The 22,975-nt window shown below is 39.9% G+C and overlaps 1 protein-coding gene across 1 annotated transcript in view; it reads right to left on the bottom strand.

The window, feature by feature from the left end:
* atp6v0a2b (ATPase H+ transporting V0 subunit a2b) overlaps nt 1-22,704 on the bottom strand; it is an 82,187-nt gene extending 59,483 nt beyond the window's left edge. Inside the window, exon 1 of the mRNA XM_034170292.1 lies at nt 22,191-22,704. Coding sequence (XP_034026183.1) covers nt 22,191-22,307 — 117 coding nt within the window. The 5' untranslated portion in view covers nt 22,308-22,704. The remainder of the gene's footprint in view (nt 1-22,190) is intronic.
* Between the last annotated feature and the right edge of the window lie 271 nt (nt 22,705-22,975).

Raw genomic sequence — 22,975 nt, 5'->3', positions numbered from 1 at the left:
GGATAAATGCTGGGCTTTGTCCAGCCCATCGGACGCTCAGCGTGTCTGGGGGTCTATGGGGCAGTGGGCTGGCCTGGACGCTCAGCTTCTGCATGATGATTGGATGATCTGTCTGAGGCTGAATCCCTTTTTGATTGACAGCGAAATGAGCGAATCAGCGATCTTTTGGTGTAAACATCTGTGGGAGCATTTTCATTCTGTTCTGAGTTGAACTGGAGACTTTCCTAATCCTCTTAGCGGCATTTTCTTTGTTAAAAACGACTAGCGGACAAATGGACCTTCTATTTCTGGTAGGTTTTTTTTGTAGCTGCTTGTGTTTGGAGACTGACTTCTATCACTCTGACTTCTATTGCAGTTTCTGTCCCTACCGAGCAGCGGGTGCTGCTGAGCTCCTCCACCGTCACAAAGCACTCACAGGCGGACACACTTCACATTAGCCTCGCGCCAGTCCCAGCTAGCGAGCTAGCTAGGTAGCAAGCTGCACATAATGGCAGACAATTTGAATGTTGTGGACCGGATTTTGGTGAAGCCATTTGATAGTCTTCCTTACGAAGAAAAACTTAGAGTTAAACAGCAGGGCAGATCAACTCCTCAGATTAATTTGGTGCAAAAGGTGGGGAAAAGTAGCTCAGCTCTCAATGGTTTGCAGGCCAAAGTTAAAGCAATAGCCCCCAGTGCAATGTTTGTGCATTGCTATGCACACACATTGCTGTTATGTTGTGGATTTCTAAGTTCATTTTGGAGATTATTTAAGTATTGTATTTATTATTTAAGTATTTAATTTTGATTACAACTTTATTTTTCTGTAAGATAATGTGAATGTCATTTGATTCTATTTTGTATTTGGATATTGAACATTTTGCACACCATTACATCTGAAAGAAATTAAACTATTTAACGTGTTTACTATAAATGCAGTCTCCTGCCTGCTGATGTTACTTTCAAATAGTTAAATTAATGAGCCATACTTATACATCACTCTGTATGTAGAAGTTAATTAAAACATATTTATGAGTTTGCTACCCCTTTAAGGTTAAAAACAAGAATGACACCTGTATGATGTAAGATAATTACAAGTAATGCTAATGATTGTGGGTACGTTACACACAACAGTGTAGCCTATGGAATAATGAGGCATCTGGTGCTGAGGTGATGGTAGGGGGGGCCCCCAAATGAAATTCTGCTTAAGGCCCCATAAAGGCTTGGACCAGCCCTGTATATGTTTGTAGATCAGAGTAATTGAAGATGGCACGCAAAAAAAAAAAAAGAAAAAAAAAAAAAAAGAAAATTTAATTTGCACCTAAAAACAAAGTACACTTTTAGGGTCAATTGTCCTTTTTAATGATGCAGCTGCAACGCAATACCTCTAGAAAATCATATTACAACATCTGACCACGGCCTGCACACCAGCCTGATCCCAAAAACTGAAGCAGAGAAGTTCTGGAGAGGCATGTGTTGAATAATATGTAGGCAGACTCTCCAAATCGGCCATTTCAGCACTTGCGCCATTTGATATTTCTCAGGGGCCAAACTACATTACTCATTTTGTTTCACTTATGTCACAAAGGGTATTCTTTCCATCCATTTAAAACTTTTTGGGTTTGTTTAGAAAAAAATTCACCACACAAAGCTCCTCTGCATCCCATGCATAATGCTAAGCGTACCTCTGAAGAAACAATGAATGTTATGCATGGTATTATCTCGAGAACCCATTGGCTTATGTGGATAATAGACACCTCTATGGAACAGTCCGAGCCAATAGGATTGAGAGGCAGTCCCCAAATCTATGTCAGCAACATCATTCTCCAAACACAACAAAGATTATGCATCATGCGTCAAGAGAAATCACTGCCTTATTCCCCAATGTGTTCCACCTCCTGGAATGAAAACTTGGCAAAAACACTCTGGAATAATTTCAGTGCAAACCAAAACTGACCTTTCTTACAATTCTTGCTGTTTTTACCCCATAACATTCAGTCATAGATAGCCCAAACTATACCTTTTTGGAATCTTTGTGATCAGGCACATAATGTGGTATAGCTTTCAATATGACTGGAGCATTTTTAAATTTTGACCCCTGTGTAATTCTTCATTGACCCCTAGCTGGCTGTCATATTGGATTTTCAGGTGGCCAGCACTTTTCTTCTCAAACTTCTCAAACACTGATGCTAAATCTGTCTCTGTCTTTGGTTTTTCATTTATCTTTGATGTCTTTTTAGTAGAATGCAATGGGCCCCAAACCTGGGGTCTAAAGTTGCACCCTAGGCTCTATAGTTATCCTAACCAGATCTGGCATTGTATCCGAGGGCTCTCTTCAAGATGGTGATCATTCCCTTAATTACAGACAACTGCACCTCATGTGCACTTGGGTGACTGGGGATTGCCTCAAGGTATTTCTTCAGGTTCTTCTTCATCAGGCCTGTTGCTCCCACCACAACTGGGATGATATCGATGTCTTTCAATGACCATGTTGTTCGTACGTCATTTTTCAGGTCTTGGTATTTCGAGATCTTTCCCCTTTCCGCTCGATTCAGGCCGTAGTCATTGGGACTGTCACATCGATGATTTTGGCTGTTTTCTCTTGCTTGTTCCAGATGACAATATCAGGTTTGATTTCACCTCCTTCAATGTGTCTTCCTGCTGGGATCTCTTTGTCGTAGAAGACCGTTACTTTTCTGCTGGATGAGACTGGTGCTGGCTCGTGCTCCCAGACATGTTCTTTGACTTCCATCTCCGGTTCCTTGCAGACCTTCCAGTGGAGATATTGACAGATCTTGTTGTGTCTGGATGTATAATGCCCATCTGCCATGAGGATCTGGCATGCTGAAGTTAGATGGTTTACACTCTCAACAGCTGTATGACAGAATCTGCATTTATCATTCTGTGAGATCCCTGCCATTTTTTTGGAGTCCCTGATCTTGTGCTCCAATCAGAATTCTTTCTCCATCAAAACCAAGTTTTCCATTTTTTAGCCACTGCATTGATCCAACTTTGTCGATGTATTCCTTTTCGAGTTCTTCTTGGAAACATCCGACTCTTTTGTGCTGTTTCCATCTTTCCACTCAATGTTTTCCTTCTCTTTTGCTGTATTGGTCTCTGGTCTGTCTTGCAAGTTTTGTTGCAGGCATGAGACTGTTGCTTTTTCTCTCTTGTAGAAGTTCTCCGACAAAGTTTTTTGCCAGTTTAGTGATCGAGATCCGTTCGGTTAAGGCCTCGTGGTGTTGTGCGACCCTTTTTATGATTTCTTCTTCAGAGCTCTTTAAGTACTGTCCAATACTAATTATCGATGCTCTGTAGGCCTGGTTGATTTCAGTGAGACCCATACCGCCTTCTCTGCGAGGGAGATATACTCTGTCCATGCACTGATTTCTGTATGTGACTTTGTGGAGGGTGAGCATCTTCCTGGTTTTTGTGTCCAACTTATTAAGCTCACACTGTGGCCAGTCCACTATGCCAAACCCATAGGTCACCACTAGTATTGCAAACTGGTTTATGGCTGTGATCTTGTTTTTTTGGTGTCAAATGTGTTTTGCAGATCTTTTTTAAGCGGTTTAGGTATTCTAGTGTTGTTTTTGTTCTCATTTTCAATCAATCAACTTTTTTCTTGTATAGCGCCAAATCACAACAAACAGTTGCCCCAAGGCGCTCCACATTGCAAGGCAAGGCCATACAATAATTATGAAACACAGTCTACGTCTAAAGCAACATAACCAAGGGATGGTCCAGGGTCACCCGATCCAGCCCTAACTATAAGCCTTAGTGAAAAGGAAAGTTTTAAGCCTAATCTTAAAAGTAGAGAGGGTATCTGTCTCCCTGATCTGAATTGGGAGCTGGTTCCACAGGAGAGGAGCCTGAAAGCTGAAGGCTCTGCCTCCCATTCTACTCTTACAAACCCTAGGAACTACAAGTAAGCCCGCAGTCTGAGAGCGAAGCGCTCTAATGGGGTAATATGGTACTACGAGGTCCCTAAGATAAGATGGGACCTGATTATTCAAAACCTTATAAGTAAGAAGAAGAATTTTAAATTCTATTCTAGCATTAACAGGAAGCCAATGAAGGGAGGCCAACACGGGTGAGATATGCTCTCTCCTGCTAGTCCCCGTCAGTACTCTAGCTGCAGCATTCTGAACCAACTGAAGGCTTTTTAGGGAACTTTTAGGACAACCTGATAATAATGAATCACAATAGTCCAGCCTAGAGGAAATAAATGCATGAATTAGTTTTTCAGCATCACTCTGAGACAAGACCTTTCTGATTTTAGAGATATTGCGTAAATGCAAAAAGGCAGTCCTACATATTTGTTTAATATGCGCTTTTCTTGTGCTCAATTGTATTATGTTGTTCGATTCCCAAATATTTGTATGTGGAGTCTACGGCCAGATCTTCAATGTAGCTCCCTTCATCCAATTGTATGTTTTCAGTTTTTGTCTTTTTACCTTTTGTCATTGTGCATTTTGAGCATTTATCCAGTCCAAATTCCATGCCAATGTCTTTTGAGAACTTATGGACAGTTTTCACGAGGTGACTGAGTCCCTTTTTTGTGTTGGCATAGTTTCAAATCGTCCATGAACAGCAGATGGTTCACAAATTTGTTTTTTTTTTCCTGCTTCTGCTTAAGTTATATCCGATGTCATGCTCCAGGGTTTTGCTGAGCGGGTCCATGATTAAGCAGAATAAGAGGCGTGAAAGGCTGTCTCCCTGAAATATCCCTCTCTGAACTCGTATGTCTGGGATTGTTATTTGTCCCTCTGTGTGACTGAGGGTGATGGTGGTGTTGTTCATTTGTGCTCTCAGGAAAGATCTCATTTCCTCATTGATGTTGTAGAGTTCTAAGCATCTCATGATCCAGGAGTGTGGTACACTGTCAAATGCCTTTTTGTAGTCAAGCCAAGCCATGCTGAGGTTCCTCTTCCTTTTCTTGCAATCCTCCAGGATAACTTTGTCTGTCAGTAACTGATCTTTAGCTCCTAAACTTCTTCTGGAACAATCTTTCTGTTCATTTTCCAGGTAGCCACCAGTGTCAAGATGTTCATAAATGGCATCAGCTATGATTCCTGTCAGCCATTTGTACATTGTTGTTAGGCAGCAGATGGGTCTGTACTTGTTGGGAAGCTGTGTTTCCTTGGTCTTTGGAATTAGGCTTGTGTTCCCTGTCGTTAGCCAGTCTGGTGTGTCCTCTTCTCCGTTTAATATTTTTGTGAAAGTCACAGCATAATGTTGGTGTAATGCTGTCACTCTTTTCAGCCAAAAATTTGGGATTTTGTCGATGCCAGGTGCCTTGAAGTTACTGTATTCACTCATTTTCTTTCTGATGTCCTCTTCAGTGATTACAATTGCTGGCATTTGTTGTTTGTCTTTGTTTTTCTGTTTTATTTTTTCAATCCATTCAGCCTCTTGGTGTTGTTTTGGGTCTTCAAAGAGTGGTCTCCAGAATTTTTCAATTTCCTCTCTCTCAGGTGGCTGTTGTACTTCTATTGTGTTGTTTGCCAGCTTTCTGTACACTAGTCTACGGTTTTTTGCAAATAGTTTATCTGTTTTGCTTGTATTTTCTTGTCTTTGTTCCTAATTTGTGCTGCGAAAGCTTTTACTAAGGCTTGATGTTCAGCCAGCCTTCCACCTAGCTGTTTGTCTTCAACATTGTATTTTCTTTTAATGCGATTTACTTTAAGAAGATTCTTTTTGTGGTTTTTGTTTCCCAAAAATGTGGCCATTTGGGAGATCTCTGCTCTTAGGCGGCTGATTTTTTGTTGTAATTTCTTTTTCCATCGTGGCATGGTATTCTTTTTCTTATTTGTGGTTCCGTTTCTCTCCAAATCTTGTGGGACTAATTTACTTTGTATGTACCATGCCGCTCCATAATTTACAGAGTTTAACTCTGTCAATGTGGTTTTTTGGGACCAGTTTGGTCAGTCCTATGTTAACTTTTTGCAGGATATTTTTGAATTTTGTATTCTCTTTTAGTTTAGTCAGCTTTGGGCGCTCTTTCATGTCCATTTTTCTTGTTTCTTCAATCTTATTTGCCAATTCCTCTTCTAGTTCCTGCTGTTCTGGGTCTGTGTGCACCTGTATATTGTTTTGTAGATGAGCTGGTGAGTTGCTCATTTTTTCGGGAAGCAGTGAGTTGCTCATTTTTTCGGGAAGCAGTGAGTTGCTCATTTTTTCGGGAAGCAGTGAGTTGCTCATTTTTTCGGGAAGCAGTGAATGGTTCGTTTTTTCGGAGATGTACTTTTTTTTTTTGAGGGCAATCATTTTTTGGTGGTGCAATGGGTTACGTCAGAGGGCAGATGCCGTCTCTGATCATTTGCCCAACCTCCTGTTGCATCGCTTTTATTTCATCCTCCAGGAAATGTTTTTGTTTGATAAAGTTGGATTTTTGGGTGGTGAGAGTCTTACTTGGGATGTCTTTCTTACTTGAGCAGTGGTGGTGGAATATTTTTTGCCATTCTCTAGATGTCTTTGTCTGGTTTTTGGTGTATTTCATGTTGGCATATTCCATTGCCCACAGCAGTATCCACTCTTCCTCCCTCTTCCACTGACTCCTTTCAAAGTGGAGTTGTTTCTCTTTATCCATCAATTGATAATCTTTTATCGCTTCCTTTTGGGCTTCTTCCTTTATTTTTTTATTTCCTCTGCTGTCAGATATTTTGCAATTTGTGAGGCGATCGATTGCAGTTTTGCAGTTGTGGTGGCTTCTTTCTTTTGTGGTGGTAGATCCGCTTCTTTTATGCGCTCCTCAAATACTGCCTTTTTCTGTCTGCCCCACTTCTCATGCCTTGAGTAAGTGAAGCAGTGAAAGATCTTTTTCTTCTCTTCAATGGTCCAATTTACTGTGGCATAGTTTCGCTTGTTTCTTCTGGCCCATTGATGCTGTTGTTGCTGGAGTCCAGGATCAGAACTATGCTGATCTGGTGGATTATCCAGCTGAGTGTCCTGTTCCAGTATTTGTCATCGATCAGAACAGCTAAATGGTTTTCTTCTTGTTTGCCGATCCTTTTGTTGCTTTGAGCTGTTCATATGACCAGATGTTTTTCCATATTTAGAAAAACATAAATAGATAAACATATTTTTATCACTGTCATCAGTCTCAGTTCCAGAACTGTCTGAACTCCTGCCACTGGTATCTGGTTGTAATTGACTGTTTGCATAAACATGTGAAGGATCATTTCAGTTATCTGCTGCACTAACTGGCAATAATTGTTGCCGAAGTGTATCACTGTCATTTTCTACTCAAAAAAAAAAAAAAATCATCAAAGGTACTAATACAACTTTTTCCACTTATAAAAAAAAAAAAAAATCTTGGCATAAACAGGTTAATAAAGCTCAATTGAAATTGAAACTTGAGGAGAGAGAGAGACAGTCAGAGAGAGTGCTGTCTTTTCCTCATTAAGTCTAGAAAAATAAAGACTATAAAAGTCTATAAAAAAATAAAAGTACTTAATTCTTTCACCAAAACATCAAATCTAGGCTTTCATCTTAGATACACCTTCTGGCAAATTGTAGCTCACCTTTCAGGTCTCCTTTTTAAGAAAATCCTCATATAAAATCAATAATAATTATAATAATATTAAAGTGAACACACCTCTGGTACCGGATTGTAAAAGTATCAGTATATATCCAAATTCAGGTATTGGGATTGGAAGTGAAAAATTGTGTTTCTGTGCATCTCTGCACGTCTAAACCATCTCAGTCTCACCTCTCTGACTTTGTCTTCAAACTGTTCAACTTGTGCTGTCCCTCTGACATGTTTATTCTCGTCACTCTCACAGTGAATCGCAACATCTTCAGCTCTGCCTCCTGTCTTTTTGTTAGAGCCACCGTCTCCAAGCCGTACAACATAGCTGGTCTCATTACTGTCTTGCAAACTTTCCCCTTCCCTCTTGCTGATATTCTTCGGTCACAAATCACTCCTGCCACCTTTTTCCACCTACTCCACCCTGCCTGCACTCTCTTCCACACACTTATTTTGTACGGTTGACCCCAAGTATTTAAACTCAACAACTTTCACCACTTCTACTCCTTGTAACCACACTTCATTAGGCCACTGAGGTCCCACTCACACACGTACTCAGTCTTGTTCCTACTGACTTTCACTCCCCTGCTCTTCAGAGCATATCTCCACCTTTCCAGGCTAGACTCAACCTGTTCTCTACTCCCACTACAAATCACAATTAGGGCTGGGTACCGAACTTCAGTTCTTTTGTGGCACTGACTGAAATGCTTCGGTAGTAGAGAGTATCAAAACATGTCTCACCTTTCAGTGCCAAGTTTCGGTACCCAGAGGTTAACCACGTGCAAGAAGAGCAGTCCACAACCGTTCTCCTCAGCATTCAAGTCCACCTGTGGATGTTACAGAGTACGAGCAGCCTGATTCAAAATCTCCACCACTGGACTCACCATTGGGCTTCATCTGAGAGTACCAACGATGGCTACTTAATGTTATTGCAACTTAATATGTGCATCACTTTGAAGGTTGAAGCGATGAAACACTGCTTCGACCTGCTGCTTCGTTGGTTCTTTGCTTCGCTGCTTTTCAGAAGTGTCAAATCCACTTCTTAACCTCTCAAAGCCATTAAAATATGTCAATCATGAGTCACTTTGTGTGGATTAAAGTCACTAACTGGGACTCCTGTCTTGTCGCGAGAAAAACGAGAATCATCCTCCGTTCCATTCTCAAAGTTCCACACGCTGCACAGCTCTCTGCCGAGTCAAGTTAGAAAGACAGAGTCCCGTCGGAATTAATAACTTTAAAGCAAATCATTTTAAATCAAACGGTACCTCTTTCAAAATGTTGTACTACAAACAAAGTGCAAGCAATCAAAATGTTTGTTTCCCCTCACAAAATGAGATGTCCCGTGCTGACGTGCAGCAGCTGGCTGAGCTCAGCTCAGAAGTATGGAGTGACATTCATGCCAAAATGTCTGAAAGGAAATGCTTTTGACAAAAACTAGAGTGTTTTCAAGTGCTCTTTTGCACTGGAATTTGTTTATTTTTTTCTGTAAGAAAACTGCTTGGAGTGGAAAATTACCAAAGCTGAAAAATAAAACTCAAGATTTGTACTATGTGTAATGTAATTTTCTTTTCGTTAGAATTAATCTTATAAAATTGGTTTTGAAAAAAGTATCGTTCAGGAACCAGTATCGAAGTGAAGGTATCGGTGTTGGTACCGGTATCTAAAATTTTTGATTGATACCCAGCCCTAATCACAATGTCATCTGTAAACATCATAGTCCATGGAGACTCCTGTCTGGTGTCATCTGTCAACCTGTCCATTACCATTGTGAACAAGAAAGGACTCAGAGCTGATCATTGGTGTAATCCCACCTCCACCTTGAATGAGTCTATCATTCCTACTATGCAACTCAGTGCTGTCACACCATCATTGTACATGTCCTGTACTACCCTCACATACCTCCCTGCCACTCCAGACTTCCTCATACAATAGTACAACTCTTCTCTTGGCACCGTGTCATAAGCTTTCTCTAAATCCACAGACAATGTAACGCCTTCTGGTCTTCTGTATACGTCAACATTATTCTCTGAACAGACATGATTCCTGTCACGGGGTATCGTATTCGAAAAAGATATAGGAATAAAACAATGAACACTAAATGAGAAGTAGCACACACGTGCAGTGGCACCTGAACATGGTTGACTTACTGTGAGATAACACTTGGAACTCAGTGTGTGCAACTTTAAAGGACATGTCTCCCTTTTTTTTTTTTTTTTTTTTTTTAAACGTCCCAGTCAGTAAGACAACATAAAAGCACTCATGATTTTAAGTGTCTCTGCACACGTGCTAATAATTAATGATCTCTGATGTATTTTATTCCTTTGACTCTGAGCGTTGGCAGGTGCATTTCCAGAAAGCGTTTCACTTGGCAATCCTCTGCATTTACATTGGCAAAAGTCAGAATACATTATTTCCAGGAATTAGTGGACATTATTTAACGCGCCACGATCGTGAGAGACACAGAGCTGCAGCCGCGGCGATCGCATGTGGGCTTCTTTGATCGTGTAAAATTTACATTTGGAAATTATTCCATAAAATGTCAGTGAGGCTGGCATGTTCAGACTTTTACCCCTTTTGTGTTCTGTGGCTAGATTTCTATTTTGTTTTGTTTTTTTTTTTTTTTTTGTTTTTTTTTTTACTTTGAGTGTAAATTCGCAGCTGTGTATCTGTGCGTCCTGGCAGCAGATGAATTTTTTTTTTTTTTTTAAAGATTTTATTGATAACACTCATAATTAATCGTGCACAAAGCTGAACCTGGAGCAGAGATGGGTATTGACAGGCTGCCTTTATGACTCAGTGCACATCAACCTTCTTGGAGCCGCAGATTTTACTGTGACTACATCAAAATGAACAGGCATCACTTAAAAGTGAGTCATCATAACACATCACACTTATGTGAACTTTGGAATTAATCTGTGCCTCCATTCTGAACATTATCAGCTACATTCCACTGAAGCACACGCTGGTTGCGACGTCAATTGTCGGAAACACCAGGGTGCTCATAATTAATAATCCATTTTATTGTGTAAAATAAAAGTATACAAAATGTATACAGTGACACATCATGACAAGTAACAAATAAAACATTTGAACCATATTAAATACATCATAAGTTAAAATAGATACCTTAAAAACAGAAATAAATACATTAAAACCGATGACAACTGATAAAAGACCTGGTGGTGTTACTAATATAGTATGAATCATCATTTTTCTTAAAAGCATTAATGTTTGGTGAGAGCACCACTTCACTAGGCAATGAATTCCATTGCTAAAGAATTTTTTTTTCTAGGGTTTAGTCTAGACTACAGGTGGGCGATACCAGGAATTTTGGTAATGATCCGATACCAAGTAAATACAGGCCCAGTATTGCAAATATCGATACCGATACTTTTTCATATTTAAGCTTCAAGCTTCATAGTTTTCTTGGTTACCCACGTTAAATATGATCCTCCTTCTAGATCCAAAGGATCCAAAAGACCTAGGACAGAATTTCACCAAACATTGTACGTGACAACAAAATACTTTATCACAATAAACATTTTTGTTTAAAAAAATATCACTGAACACAACTTAAAACAAAATCTCCTGAGGTCGAGGGCTGACTCGAGGACAGCGCTGAGTGGGCAGGCCAGGCTGGCCCTACCTGCATGGCTGTTGGCTGGCGCCGCTCATCCACGTGTCAGCGCAACAACAGAAGACCAGAGGGGGGGAGGGTGCGCTGCTCTGTGTTGTGTGACACAGAGCAGCGCTGCTCTTACAGAGATTAGACTTTGATGAATCTGCGTGTGCAGCAGTCAGTGTGTGCGGGAGAAAAAACGCTTGAGTATCTATCTTTTTACACGAGGATCGTTCAATATCAATACCACCTGTATTCTACATCTGGAGACAAGAAGGATATAACTCAAAGGATTGCTGATCATGGAAAAGTAGAACTGAGAACATTTAAATACACAGACCACAATGTACTGGACTTGGAGCACGATATAGACCCGGACAATAATTTCTTCTCAAATATCAATGACAGTTGTTGCTATTATACAGATGAACAGTTTAATCGGATCATTAAAACGGATAACAAATTATCAATAATCCATTTCAACAGCAGAAGTCTATATGCAAACTTTAACAACATTAAAGAATATTTAAGTCAATTTAAAAAAATATTTAACATAATTGCTATATCAGAAACATGGATCAATGAAGATAAAGGAATGGATTTTGAACTGGATGGATATGAATTTAATTGTGTAAACAGAAAGAATAAGAGTGGAGGAGGAGTGGCTGTGTGTGGATAAGAACATGGATTATAAAATAGTAGACAATATGACAACTGTGATTGATAACTTATTAGAATGTATAACTATTGAAATATGTGAAGAAAAAAGCAAAAATGTATTAATCAGCTGTATATATGCTGTGGAGCTCCCCTCCACAGCATGTCTTTTTCCTGGTTCTCTCCCTCAGCCCCAACCAGTCCCAGCAGAAGACTGCCCCTCCCTGAGCCTGGTTCTGCTGGAGGTTTCTTCCTGTTAAAAGGGAGTTTTTCCTTCCCACTGTAGCCAAGTGCTTGCTCACAGGGGGTCGTTTTGACCGTTGGGGTTTTACATAATTATTGTATGGCCTTGCCTTACAATATAAAGCGCCTTGGGGCAACTGTTTGTTGTGATTTGGCGCTATATAAAAAAATTGATTGATTGATATATAGAGCACCAGGATCTAGTATTGAAACATTCACTGACTGTATGGGAAAAATGTTCTCAAAAACTAATCAAAAAACTGTGTTCATTTGTGGTGACTTAAATATTGATCTGCTCAATCCAAATAAGCATAAAATAACAGATGAATTTATCAGTATAATGTACAGTATGAGTTTATATCCAAAAATCACCAGGCCAAGCAGAATTACATCCCATAGTGCTACCTTAATTGATAATATATTCAGCAATGATATTGAGAATAACACTGAGTGGATTATTAATCAATGACATTAGTGATCATCTACCAGTTTTCATCGTTTCTAATAGAAACCATCGGCGGAATCAGCCAGAGGAGAAAATAAAATACAGGCGAGTGCGGACAGAGGAAAACATGAACACACTAAAGGATTTACAGGAGCAAAACTGGGAAAAGGTATACAGTGAAAGTGATGTTGATAGTGCATATGAAACTTTTTTTACAAATATTTACATCACTATATGATAAAAATTGTCCAATTAAACAAGACTACAGAAAACAAAAAATCCAAGATCGACCATGGATGACGAAAGGGTTACGAAATGCATGTAATAAGAAAAATACACTGTATAGAGAATTCATAAAACTAAAGACTAAAGAGGCAGAAAATAGATATAAGAAATACAAAAATAGATTAACTAATATTATACGGGTATGTAGGAAGGAATATTATAGTAACATATTATATAATAACAAAAACAATATTAAAGGAATATGGGATATATTAAATAGCATTATCAAAAATGGTAATAAAAAACAGAGTTACACTCAGTATTTCATTGATAATAATAATTTTTTTGTAAATATTGGACCAAGCTTGGCAGAAAAAATTCCCAATTCCCAACCTGAGGATTGGGATAATAATCTCATAGAAAGAAATCCCTGTTCAATGTTCCTCACAGCAGTGGATGGAAAAGAAATTATAGACATTGTGAATAATTGTAAATATAAAACATCTACCGATTTAAATGAAATTGATATGGTGGTGGTAAAACAGGTCATTGAATGGATTATAGAACCATTAACATACATCTGTAACTTATCATTTCAAACCGGTAAATTTCCCAATCAAATGAAAATAGCTAAGGTTGTGCCGCTGTATAAGACTGGGGATAGACACCACTTCACAAATTATAGACCTGTTTCTTTGCTTCCACAATTTTCCAAATTATTAGAAAAGTTATTCAATAATCAATCAATCAATCAATTTTTTTTTATATAGCGCCAAATCACAACAAACAGTTGCCCCAAGGCGCTTTATATTGTAAGGCAAGGCCATACAATAATTATGTAAAACCCCAACGGTCAAAACGACCCCCTGTGAGCAAGCACTTGGCTACAGTGGGAAGGAAAAACTCCCTTTTAACAGGAAGAAACCTCCAGCAGAACCAGGCTCAGGGAGGGGCAGTCTTCTGCTGGGACTGGTTGGGGCTGAGGGAGAGAACCGGGAAAAAGACATGCTGTGGAGGGGAGCAGAGATCGATCACTAATGATTAAATGCAGAGTGGTGCATACAGAGCAAAAAGAGAAAGAAACAGTGCATCATGGGAACCCCCCAGCAGTCTACGTCTATAGCAGCATAACTAAGGGATGGTTCAGGGTCACCTGATCCAGCCCTAACTATAAGCTTTAGCAAAAAGGAAAGTTTTAAGCCTAATCTTAAAAGTAGAGAGGGTGTCTGTCTCCCTGATCTGAATTGGGAGCTGGTTCCACAGGAGAGGAGCCTGAAAGCTGAAGGCTCTGCCTCCCATTCTACTCTTACAAACCCTAGGAACTACAAGTAAGCCTGCAGTCTGAGAGCGAAGCGCTCTATTGGGGTGATATGGTACTACGAGGTCCCTAAGATAAGATGGGACCTGATTATTCAAAACCTTGTAAGTAAGAAGAAGAATTTTAAATTCTATTCTAGAATTAACAGGAAGCCAATGAAGAGAGGCCAATATGGGTGAGATATGCTCTCTCCTTCTAGTCCCCGTCAGTACTCTAGCTGCAGCATTTTGAATTAACTGAAGGCTTTTTCGGGAACTTTTAGGACAACCTGATAATAATGAATTACAATAGTCCAGCCTAGAGGAAATAAATGCATGAATTAGTTTTTCAGCATCACTCTGAGACAAGACCTTTCTGATTTTAGAGATATTGCGTAAATGCAAAAAAGCAGTCCTACATATTTCCTAATCCTAGTCCTAATAGATCAGACAAATTCATAAGTAAACAAATTACTTACTGATAGTCAATATGGATTCAGAGCACATAGTTCAACATCACTTGCATTAATAGAATCAGTTGAGGAGATTACAAACGCCATAGACCACAAATTACATTCAGTTGGAATATTTATAGACCTTAAAAAGGCTTTTGATACAATCAATCATGACATATTAATCAGTAAACTTGAACAGTATGGGATTAGGGGGTTGGTGTTGCACTGGGTGAGAAGCTACTTAAGTAACAGAAAACAGTTTGTGAAGTTGGGGGAATATACATCATGCTTGGACAATGCTTGTGGTGTCCCACAGGGGTCAGTATTGGGTCCAAAACTGTTTCTAATTTATATAAATGATATTGTCAATGTTTCCAAAATATTAAAATTAGTATTATTTGTAGATGACATAAGCATTTTTTGTTCAGGGGGGATTTGCAGGAGTTACTGAGGAGGATCAGTATAGAAATGGGAAAATTGAAAATATGGTTTGACAGAAACAAATTATCATTAAACTTAAGTAAAATAAAATACATGTTGTTTGGCTATTGTAATACAGACATACAGGTTCAGTTACAAGTCGAGGGGTAGATATTGAAAGGGTACATGAAAATAAGTTTCTGGGGGTGATAATACATGATAAGATAAACTGGAAGACTCATAAAACATATACAAAGTAAACTGTCAAGAAGCATTTCAGTTCTAAACAAAGCGAAACATATTCTGGACCACAACTCACTCCGCATTCTTTACTGCTCACTGATTTTACCATATTTACAGTACTGTGCAGAGGTATGGGGTAATACTTATAAAGGTACAACACAATCACTATCAGTAATGCAGAAAAGAGCTATAAGAATTATTCATAATACTGGCTATAGAGATCATACAAATCCACTATTTTTACAATCCAAATTCTTAAAATTCACAGACTTGGTTCATTTTCAAACAGTACAAATCGTGTATAAAGCAATAAACAATTTACTTCCAGCAAATATTAAAAATATGTTTAACAGATCAGGGGATTGCAGTCTGAGGGGGAAATTTAATTTAAAGCATCAGTGGGCACGAACAACATTAAAAGGTTTCTGTATTTCTGTCTGTGGGGTGAGGATGTGGAACAGATTGGGAGTGGGGCTCAAGCAATGTCCAAGCATGAACCAGTTCAAACAGTGGTACAAAAATATGTTTTTTTCTAGGTATAGGGAGGAGGAAGGGTAATGAGGGTTAGGGTGTTTTTGTTTTTTGCTTCGGCTTGTAAATATATAGTATTTTGTATGTAAGTAGGTATATATATATATATATATATATATATATATATATATATATATATATATATATATATATATATATATATATATTGATATCGGTTTAGGTGTGTAGGAATCTATGTGTATATGTGGCAAAGGGTATTACTGGTTGTGGGGAAGAAGGGGTAGGGATAAATAAGCTGATGCTTCACCCTACCCCTTTTCGGACATGTTGAGTACACAGTAGGAACTTTTTTGTTGTTGTCTTTACTGATCTATCTTGTAATTGTTGTTGTATCAAATGTTCGAAATAAACAGTTTTCATTCATTCATTCATTCATTCATTCACCTGTACCGCGAGGAAAACCTTCACAGTAGTCGGGCTAGTAAGCCTTCCAGCTCTTTGCGCCCGTCTGCCTTCCGCGGAGCTTTATCCAGTTGCTTCTTGAAGCCATTAACTGAAGTTGCTGTGACTACGTGGGTGGGGAGCGAATTCCATTGGTTTATAACTTGTTGGCTGAAGTAATTTTTCCTCAAATCAAGATTATATCTTGTCTTTTCCAGTTTCATTGTGTGGCCTCTGGTCCCGTAGGTATTAGCTGCTCTGCAGAAGAACTTTGTTGTGTGGGCCGCTGAAGAGGAGGTACTGCTGGCACACCACCACTAGAGGGCGCCCTGCCTGGAGTGCGGGCTCCAGGCACCGGAGGGCGCTGCCGCCTTACGGGAGCAGCCAGGACGACAGCTGTCATCCATCACTGGAGACAGCTGATCCCAATCAATACGGAGGTATATCAGCAGGACGGCATCTCCACCTCATTTGCCGAGATATCGCCTGACCAAAGAGGTAACAATCTCTGCCCATACATATAACTAACCATTGTTGTATTTCTTGTGGAGCATTTGTAGGACAGCTGACTACTGAACAACTTTTGGATAAGTACTCACCTTCCTACACTCCTGTATCGTTGTTAACGAGAGGTGGAGGTGGACTCTCCACCCTCCGTGTTACTGGGTGCAGCCGCATCCACACCTGACTGTTTTTGTTCCTTGCCAGCAGTACCGGATCCGACGAGCGGAGGCAGTGGCCACCTGGGGATTCGGGACTTGGCGGCTCCAGTATTCCCGGGGTTCGGTGGCAGAGGAAATCGGGCTGGTTCCGGTTAGACTTGGACAGACGTCTCCTATCGTCGAGCCTGCCCACACGACACCGTTGTTATTGGACTCAGTCTCAATATTGTAATCGGCTGTGTTGTTGTGCCTGTTTTCACAACAGTAAAAACAGTGTTATTTGATTCCTCCATTTTCCGTTCATTTGCGCCCCCTGTTGTGGGTCCGTGTTCCTACACTTTCACAACAAACTTGCCAGATTCAATGCATTCGAAACCTCCCATGATTTTAAATGCCTCGATTAGGTCTCCTCTTGTTCTATGTACTTCTAATGTAGTCAGCCTCAGTTTTTTTAGTCTTGCTTCATAATTGAGGTTCTTCAAGTCATCTTTGTTGCTGCTCTTTGTACTCTCTCTAGCAAGTTTAAGTCCTTTCTATACCAAGGGGACCAGGCTTGTATTGCATATTCAAGGTGTGGCCTAACTAGTTGTTTATACAATTTGCCCATTATGTATGTCGTCTTATTAGATATATTACATCTGAGCATTCCTAGGATCTGGTTGGCCTTCTTCACACTCACAATACATTGATGAGTTGGTTTCAGGTCGCTGGTTATGATTATCCCCAGGTCTTTCTCTGCAGTAGTAGAATTTAGATTTACCCCTTCCACTGAATATTGGTAGTGGTTGTTTTTGTTTCCCACGTGCATCTTCTTACATTTTTCGATGTTGAAGACCATTTTCCAGTCTTCAGACCACTTCGTTAAAGTGTCAAGATCATTTTGAAGTTGTTGCCTATGATATGGGCTAGGAACTTCCAAATAAATTTTAGTGTTATCAGCGAATTTGATTATGTGCGATGATATATATTCTCATCAATATCGTTGCCATATATAATGAAGAGTGTTGGTCCTAGGACTGAGCCTTGGGGTACTCCACTTAGGAGCGGTGTATTGGTTGATTTCTTCCCATGTAATACTACTCTCTGGGTCCTATTTGATAGCCACTTTTCTATCATTTTGAAACCTGTTCGCTTATTCCGTGTGCTTCAACTTTTGCCTTGAGGCGAATATGTGGGACCTTATCAAACGCTTTGGCAAAAATCAAGATAAATAGTGTCCACTGGCAAGCCTTTATCAAGTGCTTCAGTTATTTCTTCCAGGAAGACAAGGAGATTGGTAAGGCAGGATCTGCCTTTGATGAAGCCATGCTGGGAATGCCTTATTAAAGAGTGGGTGTCGAGGCGGTTAATTATCCTCTCCTTAATAATACACTCTAATATCTTACAGACAGTACTTGTTAAGCTTACTGGTCTGTAGTTCGAGGGTAGTGCCTTTGAGCCCTTTTTGTATATACACATCATGTTTGCGCTCCTCCAGTCTGAGGGAACTATTCCTTCAGTTAAGCTCCTCTGGTAGATAATACTCAGAGGGGTTGCCAGTACATCCGAAGACTCCCTTAGTATTTTAGGGTAGAGTAAGTCTGGACCCGGTGCCTTGTTCGACACCAGCGTTGGTATCGATATTATCAAAATCAATTTTATTTATATAGCGCCAAATCACAACAAACAGTTGCCCCAAGGCACTTTATATTGTAAGGCAAAGATATACAATAATTACGGAAAACCCCCAATGGTCAAAACGACCCCCTGTGAGCAAGCACTTGGCGACAGTGGGAAGGAAAAACTCCCTTTGAACAGGAAGAAACCTCCAGCAGAACCAGGCTCAGGGAGGGGCAGTCTTCTGCTGGGACTGGTTGGGGCTGAGGGAGAGAACCAGGAAAAAGACATGCTGTGGAGGGGAGCAGAGATCAATCACTAATGATTAAATGCAGAGTGGTGCATACAGAGCAAAAAGAGAAAGAATCATGGGAACCCCCCCAGCAGTCTAAGTCTATAGCAGCAGCACTAAGGGATGGTCCAGGGTCACCTGATCCAGCCCTAACTATAAGCTTTAGCAAAAAGGAAAGTTTTAAGCCTAATCTTAAAAGTAGAGAGGGTGTCTGTCTCCCTGATCCGAATTGGGAGCTGGTTCCAGAGGAGAGGAGCCTGAAAGCTGAAGGCTCTGCCTCCCATTCTACTCTTACAAACCCTAGGAACTACAAGTAAGCCTGCAGTTTGAGAGCGAAGCGCTCTATTGGGGTGATATGGTACTATGAGATCCCTAAGATAAGATGGGACCTGATTATTCAAAACCTTATAAGTAAGAAGAAGAATTTTAAATTCTATTGTAGAATTAACAGGAAGCCAATGAAGAGAGGCCAATATGGGTGAGATAGGCTCTCTCCTTCTAGTCCCTGTCAGTACTCTAGCTGCAGCATTTTGAATTAACTGAAGGCTTTTCAGGGAACTTTTAGGACAACCTGATAATAATGAATTGCAATAGTCCAGCCTAGAGGAAATAAATGCATGAATTAGTTTTTCAGCATCACTCTGAGACAAGACCTTTCTAATTTTAGAGATTTTGCGCAAATGCAAAAAAGCAGTCCTACATATTTGTTTAATATGCGCATTGAATGACATATCCTGATCAAAAATGACTCCAAGATTTCTCACAGTATTACTAGAGGTCAGGGTAATGCCATCCAGAGTAAGGATCTGGTTAGACACCATGTTTCTAAGATTTGTGGGGCCAAGTACAATAACTTCAGTTTTATCTGAGTTTAAAAGCAGGAAATTAGAGGTCATCCATGTCTTTATGTCTGTAAGACAATCCTGCACTTTAGCTAATTGGTGTGTGTCCTCTGGCTTCATGGATAGATAAAACTGGGTATCATCTGCGTAACAATGAAAATTTAAGCAATGCTGTCTAATAATACTGCCTAAGGGAAGCATGTATAAAGTGAATAAAATTGGTCCTAGCACAGAACCTTGTGGAACTCCATAATTAACCTTAGTCTGTGAAGAAGATTCCCCATTTACATGAACAAATTGTAATCTATTAGATAAATATGATTCAAACCACCGCAGCGCAGTGCCTTTAATATCTATGGCATGCTCTAATCTCTGTAATAAAATTTTATGGTCAACAGTATCAAAAGCAGCACTGAGGTCTAACAGAACAAGCACAGAGATGAGTCCACTGTCTGAGGCCATAAGAAGATCATTTGCAACCTTCACTAATGCTGTTTCTGTACTATGATGAATTCTAAACCCTGACTGAAACTCTTCAAATAGACCATTCCTCTGCAGATGATCAGTTAGCTGTTTTACAACTACCCTTTCAAGAATTTGTGAGAGAAAAGGAAGGTTGGAGATTGGCCTATAATTAGCTAAGATAGCTGGGTCAAGTGATGGCTTTTTAAGTAATGGTTTAATTACTGCCACCTTAAAAGCCTGTGGTACATAGCCAACTAATAAAGACAGATTGATCATATTTAAGATCGAAGCATTAATTAATGGTAGGGCTTCCTTGAGCAGCCTGGTAGGAATGGGGTCTAATAGACATGTTGATGGTTTGGAGGAAGTAACTAATGAAAATAACTCAGACAGAACAATCGGAGAGAAAGAGTCTAACCAAATACCGGCATCAGTGAAAGCAGCCAAAGCGAACGATATGTCTTTGGGATGGTTATGAGTAATTTTTTTCTCTAATAGTTAAAATTTTATTAGCAAAGAAAGTCATGAAGTCATTACTAGTTAAAGTTAAAGGAATACTCGGCTCAATAGAGCTCTGACTCTTTGTCAGCCTGGCTACAGTGCTGAAAAGAAACCTGGGGTTGTTCTTATTTTCTTCAATTAGTGATGAGTAGTAAGATGTCCTAGCTTTACGGAGGGCTTTTTTTATAGAGCAACAGACTCTTTTTCCAGGCTAAGTGAAGATCTTCTAAATTAGTGAGACGCCATTTCCTCTCCAACTTACGGGTTATCTGCTTTAAGCTGCGAGTTTGTGAGTTATACCACGGAGTCAGGCACTTCTGATTTAAAGCTCTCTTTTTCAGAGGAGCTACAGCATCCAAAGTTGTCCTCAATGAGGATATAAAACTATTGATGAGATAATCTATCTCACTCACAGAGTTTAGGTAGCTACTCTGCCCTGTGTTGGTATATGGCATTGGAGAACATAAAGAAGGAATCATATCCTTAAACCTAGTTACAGCACTTTCTGAAAGACTTCTACTGTAATGAAACTTATTCCCCACTGCTGGGCAGTCCATCAGAGTAAATGTAAATGTTATTAAGAAATGATCAGGGGGTTTTCAGGGAATACTGTTAAGTCTTCAATTTCCATACCATAAGTCAGAACAAGACCTAAGTTATGATTAAAGTGGTGGGTGGACTCATTTACATTTTGAGCAAAGCCAATTGAGTCTAATAATAGATTAAATGCAGTGTTGAGGCTGTCATTCTCAGCATCTGTGTGGATGTTAAAATCACCCACTATAATTATCTTATCTGAGCTAAGCACTAAGTCAGACAAAAGGTCCGAAAATTCACAGAGAAACTCACAGTAACGACCAGGTGGACGATAGATAACAACAAATAAAACTGTTTTTTGGGACTTCCAATTTGGATGGACAAGACTAAGAGTCAAGCTTTCAAATGAATTAAAGCTCTGTCTGGGTTTTTGATTGATTAATTAATAAGCTGGAGTGGAAGATTTCTGCTAATCCTCCGCCTCGCCCGTGCTACGAGCGTTCTGGCAGTGTGACTCGGGGGTGTTGACTCATTTAAACTAACATATTCATCCTGCTGTAACCAGGTTTCTGTAAGGCAGAATAAATCAATATGTTGATCAATTATTATATCATTTACTAACAGGGACTTAGAAGAGAGAGATCTAATATTTAATAGACCACATTTAACTGTTTTAGTCTGTGGTGCAGTTGAAGGTGCTATATTATTTTTTCTTTTTGAATTTTTATGCTTAAATAGATTTTTGCTGGTTATTGGTGGTCTGGGAGCAGGCACCGTCTCTACAGGGATGGGGTAATGAGGGGATGGCAGGGGGAGAGAAGCTGCAGAGGGGTGTGTAAGACTAACTTTGTATTATCGATATTAGGATCCATCCGCCCGTTCAACCTAAAGGCTCAGGTCATGGCCTCTCAAACAAGCATATCTCCTAATCTCAAAAAAAGTACTCACGAGTACTTTGTTTTCGGACGTCTCCGTAGCTGTTTGTTGCAAATGCTGTATACTTTGAAACCGGTCACGGAAGTGCACAAAGTAATCCCGGTGGATGGTCACTAACAGCCTAAATCTAAATTATGATTTTGGTGCGACATGTCCTCTAAGGCTAGCTAAAGGAACATCTTGGTCTACTTAAATGTTTAGAAATCCAACATGCTGAGTTTGACAGAGGAAGCAAAATAAAGTGGCAAAGCCAGCAGAGACTCGAACGTTTCAAACCAAATACATTTTTGAGAAGTTGCGTTTTCGTACTCACGTCTCTAAACTCCACAAGTCCCAGCTCTCCGAGTTCACTGATGCAGTCGTACGCTGATCCGGATTGTAGAAAAAGTTGGGCTAAACACATTTCTTCACCTCGGAGCAGTGAACCCATTCTGACAGCTCCGTCTTCACCCCTCTGACTAAGATTAGCACGCTAACAGGTGGGACGGTCACACTTTCCGTAAACGATCTATCAAAGGTAAAATACAGGGAACTCCGTCGTCCTTTTTCATGGTTTGGTTCCTGAGGTAAAAAAAAAAAAAAAAATCCGGGTTCACAGTTTTAACTTCAGGTTCTGTCGCAGAAGAGGCTCTGTCTGCTAGCTAACAAAAAAGCTAGCACCGAAAGAAACGCTGTGGAAAAACTTCTATTTAAAATTCGAAAATAGCTGGAATTAATACTACTAACATCACGCGTTCGCAATTTTTATCTCAAATTCTCTCATGGCTCGAATAGTTTTAAGGCATCCGTATGCACTCAACACAAAACTCCACGTCACTTCACGGCGTGCAGAGGAACCTTTGTGACGCCGCCCCCACCGCGAGTCTGCGCACTGCACGCGCACCGACTGATGTCACGTTTGTGACTGTCACGAACTGACTGACGTGAATATGCAAATCTGGTACGGGGGTGATCTCAGGATGTTTGACAGCGTTTTTTCCTCCCTCATATTTATTATCAAGCAACATGTACATACAGACCTTTACTTCCGCCAACGAAGTTGGAGGATGTTTTCGCCCGTTTGTATTGTTCGTGAACAGTCTGGAGCCTGTTATTTTT

This window comes from Thalassophryne amazonica, chromosome 5 (assembly GCF_902500255.1).
Source record: "Thalassophryne amazonica chromosome 5, fThaAma1.1, whole genome shotgun sequence".
NCBI lineage: Eukaryota > Metazoa > Chordata > Actinopteri > Batrachoidiformes > Batrachoididae > Thalassophryne > Thalassophryne amazonica.
Note: the sequence above shows the minus strand (reverse complement) of the source record. Positions and strands in the feature narration are given on the sequence as shown.